General features: G+C 37.4%; 1 protein-coding gene and 1 long non-coding RNA gene across 5 annotated transcripts in view; one reads left to right on the forward strand and one right to left on the reverse strand.

Annotated features, from left to right (window-relative positions):
- LOC106882728 (uncharacterized) overlaps positions 1-14,963 on the forward strand; it is a 180,360-nt gene that overhangs the window by 59,237 nt on the left and 106,160 nt on the right. For 3 of the 4 annotated variants that reach the window (XM_052967298.2, XM_052967297.2, XM_052967299.2), the window contains exon 2: positions 2,828-2,860. The exons of the other annotated variant lie outside the window; for it this stretch is intronic. In XM_052967298.2, coding sequence (XP_052823258.1) covers positions 2,828-2,860 — 33 coding nt within the window. The remainder of the gene's footprint in view (positions 1-2,827; positions 2,861-14,963) is intronic. 4 annotated transcript variants of the gene reach the window in all.
- On the reverse strand, positions 534-7,781 carry LOC149136160 (uncharacterized). The gene is made up of 3 exons (XR_016241617.1): positions 7,642-7,781; positions 6,115-6,185; positions 534-668 (listed from the first exon to the last, which is right to left on the reverse strand). It is a non-coding gene; the product is annotated as an uncharacterized LOC149136160 (long non-coding RNA).

A 14,963-nucleotide genomic window follows, 5' to 3' on the forward strand; every position in this document is an offset into this window, starting at 1 on the left:
CACACACACACACACATATCTGCTTGGTTGACCTTCAGTTCAGTAAGTTCAGCAGATAAGCTTGACATTCGACCAATCAGCAGAACCAGAGATTAATTCGATCCAATTTCCTTTTGCTATTTATTTCTCATTATAATTAACTACACGCTGTCGATGATTACAGTTAATTTTCTGATGTAGATATATGTAGTTGCATATTGTATTGCACACATCTGCACTTGTATATTGTATTGCAGACATGTGCAGTTGTGTACTGCAGTTGCATATGTATCAAATTGTTGTTTTAAACGAAATATTTCAACACTGCCTGTTCATTGCAGACTGTTTAATATTTTCTGTTACTATGTTCCTCTTCCATACTGACTCTTGGAATTGCAGAAACGGCAACCATAAACATTTTGTTGCTGTGGACCCTGAGAAAACTTATGATGAAAAATGTTCTTGTAGTAACGATCTCGTCATGTTTTTGAGACATAATTCTTCTAGGACTATAATATCCTGTCGTTAATCCAGTAGAATATGTGTGAGAGGGATTCGGTTACTATTTGTAACAAATCGAGCGATCACGTAGAATTACCTTTATTTTCTCATGGCTTGTCATTTCGAGTTCAAAGTTAATCGAGTTCCACTTTGCCTCGGGGTCGATTAAATAAATACCAGGATGGAAACTGTTTAAATAAAGATTTGAACTCGGAATGTTAGAGACTACATTGAATATAGTGATGAATTCATCACCCCCACCCCTTTGTGATGAGGATGGAAAGAACAATGATGAATATTTGTTTCTAACATTGCTACAAAACCAGAAATTTGGAGTGGAGGGGATTTACCCAACCCTTCTTTTAACCACATACACACACAAACACACACACTTTAGTTTTTACAATATTAAAATTATTCAATTAAATATAATTTTGTAAATATGGCTGTGATAAGAAATTTGTTTCTCAATCACATGGTTTCGGGTTCAGTTCCACTGAGCCGACACCTTGGGCAAATGGAATTAGTAGATGGAAACTGAAAGAAGTCTGTCATGTATGCTTGTGTTTGAACACCACCACCACCGCTCGACACCCGGTGTTAGTGTGTTTACGTCCCTGTAACTTATCAGTTCGGTAAAAAAAATGAGTGATAGAATAAGTCCCAGAGTTGTGTTCGACTAAACTCTGGCCGCAGTCCAATGACTGAATATATATATATATATATACATATATATATACACATATATATATAGATAGATAGGTAGGTAGGTAGATATAGATTGGGACTCCCAATATATATAATGCTCTTATCTCCTCGATAGTTGTTATTCTATGCAATACTCCACTTACCCTAATTATTCGGGTTATATGCGCGCAGTCGTGGCTGTGTGTTAACGTGTTTGCTTCCCAACCACATACTTTCTTCAGCGTCTTCTACTATAGCCTCGGGCCGACTAAAGTCTTGTAAGTGAATTTGGTGGACGAGAACTTGAAACAAGCCTGTCGTGTGTGTATGTGTGTGTCCACCACTGCTTGACAAACGATATTGGTGTGTTTACTTCCCCGTAGCTTTGTAGCTCGACAGAAGGGTCCGATACAATAAATATCAGGCTTTAAAGAAAGAAAAAAGGACTGGATCCATTAGTTCTACTAAAAGTTTTCAAGGCGGTGCCCCAGCATGGCCGCAGTTAAGAGATATATAGTAGGCCTCCTCCATATGATCGAGTTTGACAACTATGCTGTTTCTAACGAAAGAATACATAAATGGTATTTATGGTGGGGGGAATTTTGAAAATCATCAATACATGCGAGAGTGATGAAGAAACGGGGAGGATTGTCTTTGGATGTGTTAGAAACAACAGCCAAATCGCCCTTAAATTACTCACTTTTCCCTCTTAAATTTTAATTTTTTTTTACCGAAAATGTTCTTCCCATTGCAAAAAACATTGGCCAAAATAGGTCCGGAGAGGGAGGGGGAGTGTAAAAAAAAATTTCAAAACTTTTTCATACAAGGATTCTTATCCCCCCAACCCCATCATTTCGAAGGCTGTGGTTTTCAAAATGGGGAAAATCCCCGAAAAACTTTCCCCACAAATGTCTTTATAATCGTAATTTATGCCGTTTGAAAGGGATGTGTCTAAACTTTCATTAAAATATACCCATTTTCCTGAAAGTTTATGAGGGAAAAAAGTCAGATCGTGTGAATTTTCCGAGACTCCTCTTTCTCCACCCTCCTCGGAAAATTCTTTCCCATAAATCCCTATATACTCTGAAGCCACAACAGCTAAGCGGTATTTGTAGAAAATTTCGTTAAAAAGTATCCATTTTTCTGGATGTTATAAGGCAACAAAGTCAGGGGCGTATACGTCTGTAGTAATGCGCTATTTTCATTTCATATTTATTTCATTCATTGTTTGCAATGTTTTCTCTCTCGCTCATACACACACACACACACACTGCAAAGCCTACAGGTGGGCTGCTGAATTGAAATCTCTGTTACTTTGAGAGGAAGGTAAAACTTGACAAACTGCTTCTCCCTCTGTTGTTGGACTACCGTGATGTTTGTTTAAAAAAGACAGATTATGACTATGATAAAATAATGAAAGCAATATTTACTAAGCAAGTGAGCACTATTAGAAATAATTATACGTAAAATATCGTAAAAATTATTAGAATTTGGAATCAAATATGAAAATATTTTCAAATGGCTACCAGAAAACCGCGCGGAGGGCGGTCTTTCTGCTAGTTCATAATAATTTAAACTAGTACTCTTACAAGAAAAATATGTATCGGTTTTTGTCAATATCTGTTTTAAAATACTAATAGTTTTTTTCTTTTCCTTACAGGTAAGTCTTGATAAATTGGCACTTTTAAATGCGGTAAGATCATTATTATTATTATTATTATTACTATTATTATTATTATCATTATTATTATTATTACTGTTGTTGTTTGGACTCATGATCGTAAGATTGTGGTTTCGATTCCTGGACCGGATGACGCGTTGTCTTCTTGAGCAAAGCACTTCATTTCCCGTCGCTTCAGTCTACTCAGCTGGCAAAAATGAGTAATCCTGCAACGGACCGGCGTCCCGTCCAGGTGGGGAATAGATACGCCATGGAAACCGGCTCTTATGAGATGGCATGACTCAAGAAGGAAACTTTACCTTAAGGCGGTGAGCTGGCAGAATCATTAGTGCGCCGGGCAAAATGCTTAGCGGCATTTCGTCCGTCTTTACGTTCTGAGTTCAAATTTCCTCGAGGTCGACTTTGCCTTTCATCCTTTGAGAGTCGATGAAATAAGTATCAGTTGAGCACTGGGATCTATGTAATCGACTATCCCTCTCCCCCGTGTGCCTACAGTAGAAAAGATTATTGTTGTTATGGCTAGAAGAATCGGTATCGCGTCGGATAAAATGCTTAAAGGCTTTTCTTTCGGCTCTTGACGTTCTGAGCTCAATTTTTTTCGAGTCGATAAAACAAAGTATTGTTAAATACTGAGGTCGACTTGACTTCTTCCCCAAAATTTCAGGCCTCGTGCCTATAGTCGAAAGGATTACTTTCTGTCTCATAAAATTTAAAAGTCTTATGAAAATGTTCTTTATAGCCAGCTTACTATCGTCATCTAAAGCATGTAGAATGTAGTAACGTCAACCCTGATTCGGTCTTTAGAACATCTCTCTTTTCACGAGGCTCTCTAAGTTTGAAAAGATAGCCATTGACATTGGTTCTGTCGCGGACCAAGCACCCAAAATATTTTAAATGGCTTATTAAAAGGATGAAGGGCAGCAATCATGCCATTTGTCAAAGCCTCCGAAACAGGTTGAGGAAGTAAAGAACTCGTGGGTTATCTTCAAACTTAGTTCAAATGTTTGCAACACAGCGGTGTATTTCGTCAAGTGCTAGTTGGGAGGGAGACGTACACCAGAACAAGAAAAGTTACAATCTCTTCGTCAGGTCCCCCTCTCATTTTGTTTGTAGTTCTTCACACACGGCTTGAATTGACTCGATGTTATAGTAGAAGACATTTGTCCAAGATGCTGAACATTAGGATTAAAACTGAAACTATGTAATTGCCAATTGACTTTCTTATGACACAGCTATTGGCTGCAGCTAAATGTAACCTTACAACGCTTTCAATGTCCGCGACAGAACCAATGTCAATGGCTATCTTTTCAAACTTACAGAGAGCCTCGTGAAAAGAGAGATGTTCTAAAGACCGAATCAGGGTTGACGTTACTACATTCTACATGCTTTAGATGACGATAGTAAGCTGGCTATAAAGAACATTTTCATAAGACTTTTAAATTTTATGAGACAGGAAGTAATCCTTTCCAGTAGATCTCACACAGAAATACTTACTGTAGAACTGTGTCAGTGCCCTTCTTTATAGGAAGATGAGAGCGTGGTTTAATAGATACATTTTCAGCACAAAGTTGATAATGGGTCGCTTGCAAGTTTGGACACTATATATTGGAACAGTATTGAGATAACTTATAAGCTTAATCTTTCAGTAAATATCACAGGAATATTTCTGGTTGAACATTACTTTCCAAGTTGGATATAAGATGACGATTTATGTTTGCTTTAATCGGCAAGTGCGAAAAATTACGTTAGGTGGTTTCATCATTGGAAATATACTCTCTTCTACAACCGACGAAGTACTACTAGTTGAAACTTTAAGAAAATGTGCCTAATACTTTGTTGTCTTACTAAAGGATTTGTTTGAAAAATGAACCCATTTTCAGTTTCCATTCATAATAGAAAGTCAAAAACGGTAAAAGTATAAAAATAATATCATTAAAATCAATATATTTTCCTCGGAAATTACTGTAAATAATTCTGGTTCTTCCATTCTCGTTAGGGATATTCAACGGAATTTTAAACTGTTGAGCTTTACTTCTTGCCAGTTCTTAGCTTTCATTTTGGAATTCCAAACCTACACCCACCCACGATAACAAATTTTATAATTGCTTTGACCTATGCCCCTCCCCCAAGTTTCCTTCTTTTTATTCCGCTATCTCCTATATGTTCTGGCTGTCTTTCTTCAATCTCTTTCTCTCCCCCTCTCTCACCTTTTATACGCAATACAACTTGTAATTATGCCTGCCAGTTAGAAGAAAGCTTTTACAGTGTCGTCTGTTTTCTTGATTTACTGTACGACATGTCAAACATACATGTATTTTGTCGATCAATATGTCGTTCGACAAACGGAAACTTTTACACTAAAACATTTCTATATTCCTCTACCTATTTCCTTGCCATCTCTCTCTCTTCCTCTCTCTGTTTCATTTTTCTGCATTATCACATACTACTCCCCGCCTCTCTCTATCTCTCTCACCATCTTTCCTACTCAATCATGCGGGCTTTTTTTTTTTTTATTCAGTCTTTATATTTTCTTTATTATTACGCTCTCTTGCTCTTTGTTTCTCCTTTCCATACTCTCTCTTCCACTTTCTTTCACACTCTCTCCACTATTTTTCGCATTCTGGTCCCATCGTTCACTTTTATTTTCCTCTTTACTCTTCTTTTACCCCTACATATTCCCTGCACTACATTCCCTCCACACACGCACGCACACATAGTTCCTCCTCCCTCCCACATAACTGTCAATTTAAACAGTCAGATTTACTGAAACCTCGAAACCAATATGGCGACTGGCGCCACGTTTTGTTTAGTAAAAGAAACAAGTTGGAACGTTAAAAATACAAATAACCAACTACCACTACCCCATCACCAACCATCATTACTATTACTACTTGTACTATTACCATAATCACCAAATCATTACTTACCAACATCAACACCACCACAACTGCTACCAACACACTACAACCACAGTTACTACAATGAAATAAATTTAGTACCCACTTTTCTTTATAGTATATTACAGTGTGTTTAACGGGGAAGTATTGCATGGAATAATGACAAGGGTGAGCATAATCAGAAAAGGTGAAGTATTACGCAGAGTAAGAATTACTGAGGAGATGGGAGTGTTACAAAGAATGACTGGGTGCGGGGAGGCTTTAATTTGAATAAGAATTATTGTGAAAGAGGGATAGGGAAGTCAGCGCTAACATGCGGAATAGAGTGAAAGGTAAGGGAGATAAACAACCTCAAAATTATTGTCATACCTGCGGGCGTGTTTCTTTCATCAGTGAAGCCTAACTTGCTGTTGCATGGACACTGGGTGGTGCGATAATGACTGGAGAGTGGAGAAGAACAGATTAACTTTTTTTTTACAATTATTTTGGAAATAGTGGTAAAACTAAGAGTTGTGTGTGCGCATGTGGGGAGAGTATTTTCACATATGTAGATAGATACACATAGGAGATTTTTTTTTACCTTTTAGTTAGGCAGTGGCACATAACCCTTTACGTGGTCCCTGAAACGGAGTGCGGGAGAGAGAGAGAGAGAGAGAGGTGGGGAGGGAAGAAAGAAGATATCCTGAAACCGATTACCTGACCTGAATGATTGCAACAGATTAAACGCTGCTAAAAGCAACCAAGGTGGTGACGTTAAACCGGGTGACGAATTGAGCCTACCGTCCAACACGCACGCACGCAATACACACACAGTATGTTAAAATTTGGGTCAGCTAAGATCCAAGCAGTAACTATAAAACGGCCTTTTTTTTTTTTTTCTTGAAGGCGTTCCAACCGTAGTCATTCCGTCCTTTGTGTCCCTTAAAAATGAAAAAGACAGAATGGTACGATTTTGAGTGAGTTTATGTTACCCATGTAGGTTAACCACATAAGCCTCGCTCGTTGATTCATTAAGTTGTTTGTATTGGCTATAAATGTTAGTAACAGTAGTAGTGGGTCAAGTTAAGAGCTGCTGCACCTACTACTACAACATTAAGTAGTTTCACTTGACTGCATAATGGTTCATAAGTGGAACACTCGTTTGTAATGCTGTGGAGCGTTGGGGTTAATTGATGTAATTGAGGATTGACACTTAATACTTTCCCTACTACTACTACTACTACTACTACTACTACTACTACTACACACTACTATTAGTACGAAGGGTACGCAAGTTAAGTGTAGTAATCAGGTGGAGAGTAACATACACAAATTGAAAAGCCTCCTCCCGTCTAACATAAGAAGTAATGCACGCACATATACATCACACGAACACATGCATGGTTATGTAAACTCTTACATGAAAACTCGTGGAGATTGTTTAATCATTTTAGAAGCTATGTTTCAAACACACGCAGTCACACAAGTGTTATCTACCTGTATACCTCTTTAATATGTATTACTCACACACGTATATACAAACATATCTTTAGTGTATAGAGATATAGTTAGGTATTTAGGTTGTTTGGATTTGATGTATAGATTAAATAAATATGATTAAGTGGAATGATGTAATTAATTACTTAACGATGATGATTCCCTCGGTTGAGTACTGGTCATACATCGTTATCTTGGTGTATCCAGCATGTTAAATTTATTGAGACTACTTTCGTGTGTACACACACACACACACACACACACTCACAGCTAATACACTTACAGCGGCCGTAAATAACATTAGTTGTATAGAGGTGAGGAAAATTTTGTTGAACATTAATTATCAAATCAACCAAAGGCAATGGAAGACAACGCAAGATGACGGAAAATACAAATATCTTTCGAAATTAGTTGACGTACCGATCCCCATTAATTATAATTGGAATCAGATAATATGGTGATGAGGGGAGCGGTAGTCGGAATCCTTAGACGCTGTGACAACACATTTCAATCTTATTTGACCTCCTCGGAGAGTCAATCTTTCACATATTTATCACATCAATGAAGAAAGTCCGCATATATATGCATGTGTGTGTGTGTATAGTTTAATAACAATGCCCAGAAGTATCTTCTTCATGGAACATTACACAATCCACTGGTTGTATAGTTTCAGATTAGCTCTGAGTAGACCTATGATCAAAGGCTTTCCAGCCGTGGCTGACTAAGACAATTTGAGGGTCATTTGACTGCTATTCCTGGCAGGTCGATTGGCCGCGTACATATCTCCCACGTCGGTTCATAACGTCAGTTGTTTACCGTATTGAAACTTAACTGAAGCGCCTTAGATGTATATATATTTATAATATTGTATAAATATTTGTAACAATGCGTATAAATATACACACGTAAAAGTTATGCCTGTTTAATACCGATTGTTATTTTGTCCCACCTTTTGTTTGTCTCAGCCGAAAGAGACTAATTATTTTTCTTATCCCATTTCTTAAGTCGACAGGCTAACATTTGTTGTACATTATTTGTATATTTTCGTATACTCATTTTCATTTTGTCTTGTAATACTGTAAACACAATGTCCATCTTGCTATCCCATTTCTTTCTGGTCGTCCTGTCTTTACTTTGCCATTTCCATACGCCATTTTTTTTTTTTTTCTGAAAATGTTCTAGCACACTGAAGCTAGCGATACTGTTATTAACCGTGTCGAAATCGTATGATCTTCGCACAGCAGCATGAGAGGAAAGTTTGCGTTCATGTTTGTGCTTTGTATTTGACTTGGTCTGTGTGCTTAATTTTTTTCTTTTTTTCTTTTCTCTTCGTTTTTTTTTCTTTTCTCTTTTTTTTTCTTTTCTCTTTTCTTTTTTTTTCTTTTCTTTTCTTTTTTGCTTTTCTCTTTTCTTTTTTCTTTTCTTTTTTTTTCTGAAATCAGCAGTCGCTTATATTGTTATCTCTGTGTGTATTTGTAAAAACTTGCTTGACTTATTTATATATAAAACTACAATTACTTGTGATTTCCTAACACCACAATTTCAGCAAATACACTCGTTAATCCTGTTGAATAATTAGTATTTGTATTCATTTTGATGTGAAAATAATTCTCAGATTAGATAGAGGAAACTACCTACCGAAGTATCGATCAGTGTGTCGTGATATCAAACTCCGATTCATTGAGGGAAATTTGTTATTTAATGTTGGCTACATGAAATATGTTAACACTGATTTAACTGTAATTAAAGTGTCAACCTGGTGAGATTCATGTGGTTAGTGTCAGCCTGGTGAGATTCATGTGGTTAGTGTCAGCCTGGTGAGATTCATGTGGTTAGTGTCAGCTTGGTGAGATTGATTTGGTTAATGTCAACTTTGTGGTTAATATTTGATTCATGAGATTGATGAAGTTGATGCCAGCATTTGTCAGCATTCCGTTTAATATGTCGAACTGGGAGTGAAGCTGTTAACGTTCCGAAGCGATAGCGTTCTGGAGGAATAAAGACTGAGCGAAGTTAATGTGGAATCTGGAGAAGTTGACATCATATGCATAACGAGAATAGAAAAATTGGCTTTGCCTAGGTGGTGGTGGAACGAGATTAGTCAACTCTGAAGAACGGGGGCAGGGACCACTATAGTAGCGTAAGAAAGGGCAGGTTGAGGTAACAGTACATCAGAGATTGGAATGTTGGCGAGCGTCTTTGTCAAACAGTCACGTGGTATTTCTTTGGATGTGAATCATAAATATCTGTATGTGTGGCAGTAATATCAGCCTAGAGCAGTACTAACTCCTAGGTTTTAGCAGAGTTTTATATTGGGTTTCTCTGTGTTGGAGGATTAAATATTTTCTGGTTCTGAAGAAGAAGGCTACTTTTTTGCCATGTTGAAGATGTCGGATCGACTGGCGAATCTTAACTGGAATGCTTTTGATCATAGGTCAAATGCATTCGACCTAGTTGATCTAGGGCTAAACAACAAATATTGCATGTTCTGTTTTGATTTTATAAAATCTGACGTTTGAATTTGACTATAATAGCTAATGAGACCTACTCAGATTGAAACTTTGTTCGTTGATAAGTCTCTACATACCGTACTGGCAGATGACACTATAGTTATGCTGTATGGTATAAAGTCAGAAGAGATGATACTTTATGGTTTTTCGCTACATCTCTTTACGTTCTGCGTTAAATTCTGCCGAAATCGAATTCATCTTTCATCCAGAGAAATAATAGTATTGATATAATCGATTCTTGTCTTGTATTATGGCTACGTTAGAAATGTTCCGTGTTCTTGAAGAGTGTGTCTTTTGGGGTTATAGGAATGTGCTTGTATACTACATCATTTTGATTTTGTTTTGACAATTTGTCTTGTTGATTCTGGTGTCATTTTAGTGCTTCATCTGTTGTATGTAGTGTGTGTTGTGTTATATTACTAAGAGGTTCTATACAATATATTGTGTGTGGATTGTGCTGTTATATTTAGAACTAAAACGCAAAATTAATTGCTGAAGGGCAGAACAAATTATTTCTAACACGTAGTTTCGACTCTTTATTTTCTAAATTAAAGCCCTGCCGAGATTAACTTCACCTTTCACCCTTCGGGTGGCCGATGAAATACAGTACCGGTCAAATACTGGAGTCTATCTAATTGATTTTTACAAAAATACGTTGGCAGTGGTTTCGAAGTTTCGGTTTGCTCGCCTTTCATTAGACTATCTGATGAAGGCGAGCAAACCAAAACTTCGAAGTCACTGTCAACCTTTGCTTTATAAAAGTTGTGTGTGTGTGTATTAGGCGCAGGCTGTGTTACTTCGGGACCACCTGGTTAGGGGATTCGTTTCCACTGTCTAGACGTCGGCCGCGAGTATACCAATATCTTGTCGATGAAGTAGGTAAACGGAAACTGAAGCCGGTTGACTGTACGTGTTTGTGTGTTTGAACATAACCATATTTCAGCTGTTGTCCGTTACACTGGCGGATTATTACCTTGGTTGGAAACAAGCGAGGATTGGTATAGAAACCCTGCTCTAATGTAGCTTCGTCTAACCCATGCAAGCACCGAAAAGTAGACGTTAAAACGATAATGATGATAACGTAATGCTTACGGTTATTATTTTAAAACAATTTTAAGAATAACAACCGAAGGTGTGAATGGAATGTGTATGCACATATATATGTAGAGAGACAAACATCGATTACACAACACTTAGTGCACCTATACATTCACATGTTTAGACAAACAAGAAATATAGATACATGTCTCTTAACACGTAAATGCAGTTATAGCTGTATGCACTTGATCACAACTATATACACGTAGTTATACACTCATACTTACACATTTATATCCACTTGCAGCTATGCATATACCTTTATAAACTAGAACTGTCGGTTATGACGACGAGTGTTGCATTTAATCCGATCAACGGAACAGCCTGCTCGTGAAGTTAACGTGCAAGTGGCTGAGCACTCCACAGACACGCATACTTTTAACTTAGTTCTCATGGAGATTCATCGTGACAGAATATGATAAGGCTGGTCCTTTGAACTACAGGTACCACTCATTTTTGTCGGCAGAGTGGACTAGAAATATCTGTATACACACAGCTAAATATACAATGATACTTTCATATTCAGCCACACGTAGCTATATACATCGACATACAGCTACACGGCTAACCACAGCCATATACATTCAAACAGTTATGCACAACCTCAATCAACTGTCTGTATTTCCACACACGCAGCTATACAATGCTATACAACACAGCTACGCAAAGCTATGCACAGTTGTGTATCAACACCCCACACTCAACGCTGCTCTATACACACAGCTAAAAAAAAAGCAAAAAGAAAACACCCCAACAAAACTATATACACAATGGCGGTTGGCAGATTGTCAACTGCGTGAATAAACGGGAGTGAATAGATTGCTTAATTAGCAATTAATAATCAGTGAAATAGCGTGATTAAATGTCAGTAAATAAGTTTTATTGTTGCTGTTATCAGTGTAATATAATTAGGGCAGGGAACAACAACAATGATGATAATACCAACTGTAACAACTGCCGCAATCATAACAACTGTGACAAGTCATCGGGAAAATTAATAAACAAAGAAAATTCCCTTTTTTCTGCATCACTAAACTATTCTTCTTCTCATCACTAATCATTATTACCAGCCTTATCATCACTTTCATCATCATCATCATCATCATCATCACCACCGTTATTATACTTAACCATGACCACCAGTATCACCATCATTGCCATCACCACCACCATGGCATATTACTATCTAACTTCTTATATGCTTTCTTTTCTTTTCGTCTTCTTAACTCAACTCCCAACCACTCGTTTATATCTCCTCCACTCACCAATCTCCCTCTCTATACCACCACAGCTCATCCGCTGATTTCAACGATGAACATGCAGTTGTCTGATCAAATAACTCATTACTTTTACTTTTATTTGTTTCAGTCATTTGACAGCGGCCATGCTGGGGCACTACCTTTAGTCGAACAAATATAGACCCCAGAACTTATTCTTCGTGAGCCTAGTACTTATTCTATCGGTCTCCTTTGCAGAACCGCTAAGTTACGAGGACGTAAACACCAATACCGGTTGTCAAGCGGTGATGGGAGGGGACAAACAAAGACACACATATATACGATGGGCTTCTTTCAGTTTCCGTCTACCAAATCCACTCACAAGGCTTTGGTCGGCCCGAAGCTATTGTAGAAGACACTTGCCCAAAGTGTCACGCAGTGAGACTTAACCCGGAACCATGTGGTTGGAAAGCAAGCTTCTTACCACACAGCCACGCCTGTGCCTATATATATATATATATCATTCGCTTGTTACAAGATCATTAGACCACTGATAACGTAAGAGTTACTAGAATAAAATGGACTCTAGACAGAAGACAATAGGTGATGATGTACATTAGACTTAAAAGACTGGAGGTCATATTGAAGAGGAAGACTGGAAGGGAATTCCAAAATTCATATGTAAGAGGGAAGAAACTGGTACTGTAAAGTATTTTACGATACTTAGGAGGCTGCACAGTATACTGACGAGGACTGAATGCAAGTCTAGTTGATTGCTGATAATCTCTTAAAGGAGGAACCAGAGAAGAGAGCTCAGCTAAACAATGTCGATGAAAATACTTATAGAAAAGAGACAAGGCAGCCACGCGACGACGATGAGAGAGTGAATCCTAATTAGAAGATAGATCAGGACCAATAGCAATACAAAGTACGACGTTGAATGTGATCCAACAGAGTTAAACAATCTGTAGGAGCACCTGCCCATATGTGACAACAGTACTCAATGCAGGGGCGAATGGTGAATTTATAAAGATAAATATTTGAAAGAATTTCTCCAAGTTAGATATAAAATAGTCTTTCTGTACTTTAATCTTATTTGCAGACTGGGGCTACTAATACATTCATAATGTGTGTATGTGTGTCTTCACGTTTTTACTTCCCAATTTTTCCCCAAAAGTGCTATAAAGATTTCCACGTTTTTACCATTTCACTCTAAATTTGTTTTCTAAATATTTGTTATCATTCCTGCTATCTTCATCTTGTAAAAACTTATTTTAATCTGACATAAACCGCCATTCCTTAAACTAATCTACCTAACTAAAACCACCGCTAATCTCTTGATTTTCTTGCTTTGTTGTTCCTTGCTTGTCATTGGCTACTTTGATTTATAAACTTACAGACAAAAATTAACCCGCGTTTTTGAACTGTTAACAAGTTTGTATTTATACATGTCACAGCTTAGCGCTGTCACCCTCTATATACCTCTCACTTCGTTTGATTAGTGTCATCTCTCTCTTTCTCGCTGTTTTTCTCTCTTTCACACACACACACACACACACGCACGTCTATCTACTTTCTCTAATCTTGACCAAATTCATTTGAAGAAAATTTTGCGGAAAATAAAAAACAAAAAAGAATTTTATCATCACCATCACCATCATTGGTGGTGAAGGTGGGGATAGTTATATAATACAACTGAAATTATTGAAAATAAGGTATTATAACAAAACATAGTTAATATTTCGCCGTCTTTATCATCGGCATTATTTTCTTTTTCAATTGTGTGTAAAGAGAGACGTTTATGTTTACGAAAGAAATTAAAGAACATAGCACTCAATATCTGGTTTCATAAAAAATATATATTTGAAGTTGTGATCACAAAGGACTGGATCGGCGATTTGCATAGGTTCACGGCGAGTGTGTCACTTGATCGAAAATACTGCAAATCAAAAAATTGAACTTCTACGATCAAAGAAAGAAAATCTAATCTAGATCTATGGTCCCCAAGGAACAACTATTCTGTGATGCCCTTTAGCTGCACTGGGTATGGATTTGTGGCAATAGGTATTGAACTTTCAAGCGGCTGGAAATTGTACAGGAGGAACCTCCTCCAATAACGGCAATTAGATGATATCTGTAGCTGATTTAATATCTGGAATTTTTCAGTTAGACAAAGCCTGCAATCCACAAACCAGTGAAACGTGCAGTGGTTTTATCAACGATGCTTACCATATGTTACTGTAAGGCGTTCAGATTTTCAGTGACTGGAAACCAGTTGGTGGCTAAATTGGTGTTGAGTCATTCGTTTTACCTGCAGTACTGGAAGTGTCGTTTAAAAACGTAGTTGCCAAGGTTAATCGTTTGTTCTAACAACCAACATGCATGTTTCTATGTATGTATGTGTCTGCCAGGGCATAGGGGTGGGGAGTAGTGTAATAGAAATTGTGTGTGTAATATAATGCAGTGGGGATGGGCAAAGCTGAATCGTTTAATTTCTTTCTCTTTATTCGTGTTCACGTTCGTTATTTAATATGTCTATTGTTTTAAGATAATAGCTTATTGACGTGACTAAGTGTTCGAGTGGAGAGTGAGAGTGCTTTGTGTGTGTGTGTGTGTGTGTGTGTATCCATTTTATCCCCCTCCCATTAAAAAAAAAATGCTTTTATATGTACCGGGTTATGTATTTGTGTGTGTGAAGATGTGTGCTTGTGCGTACATATGGAAGGGTATGTATGTGTGTGAATGTTAAAGTGCATGCATAAATGTAGAGTTGCCTGTCCATGTATCTATCTTCACACTTCACCTTCATCAAACGTTGATGTTATTGAGATATACACAAAAAACAAACCAAGGTGTTCAAACACAAACATTGTTATTTTCAAGTACAATGATCAAAAATTGGACGAAGTTCAGACCT

This window comes from Octopus bimaculoides, chromosome 4 (genome assembly GCF_046866305.1).
Source record: "Octopus bimaculoides isolate indiv1 chromosome 4, ASM4686630v1, whole genome shotgun sequence".
Classification (NCBI taxonomy): domain Eukaryota; kingdom Metazoa; phylum Mollusca; class Cephalopoda; order Octopoda; family Octopodidae; genus Octopus; species Octopus bimaculoides.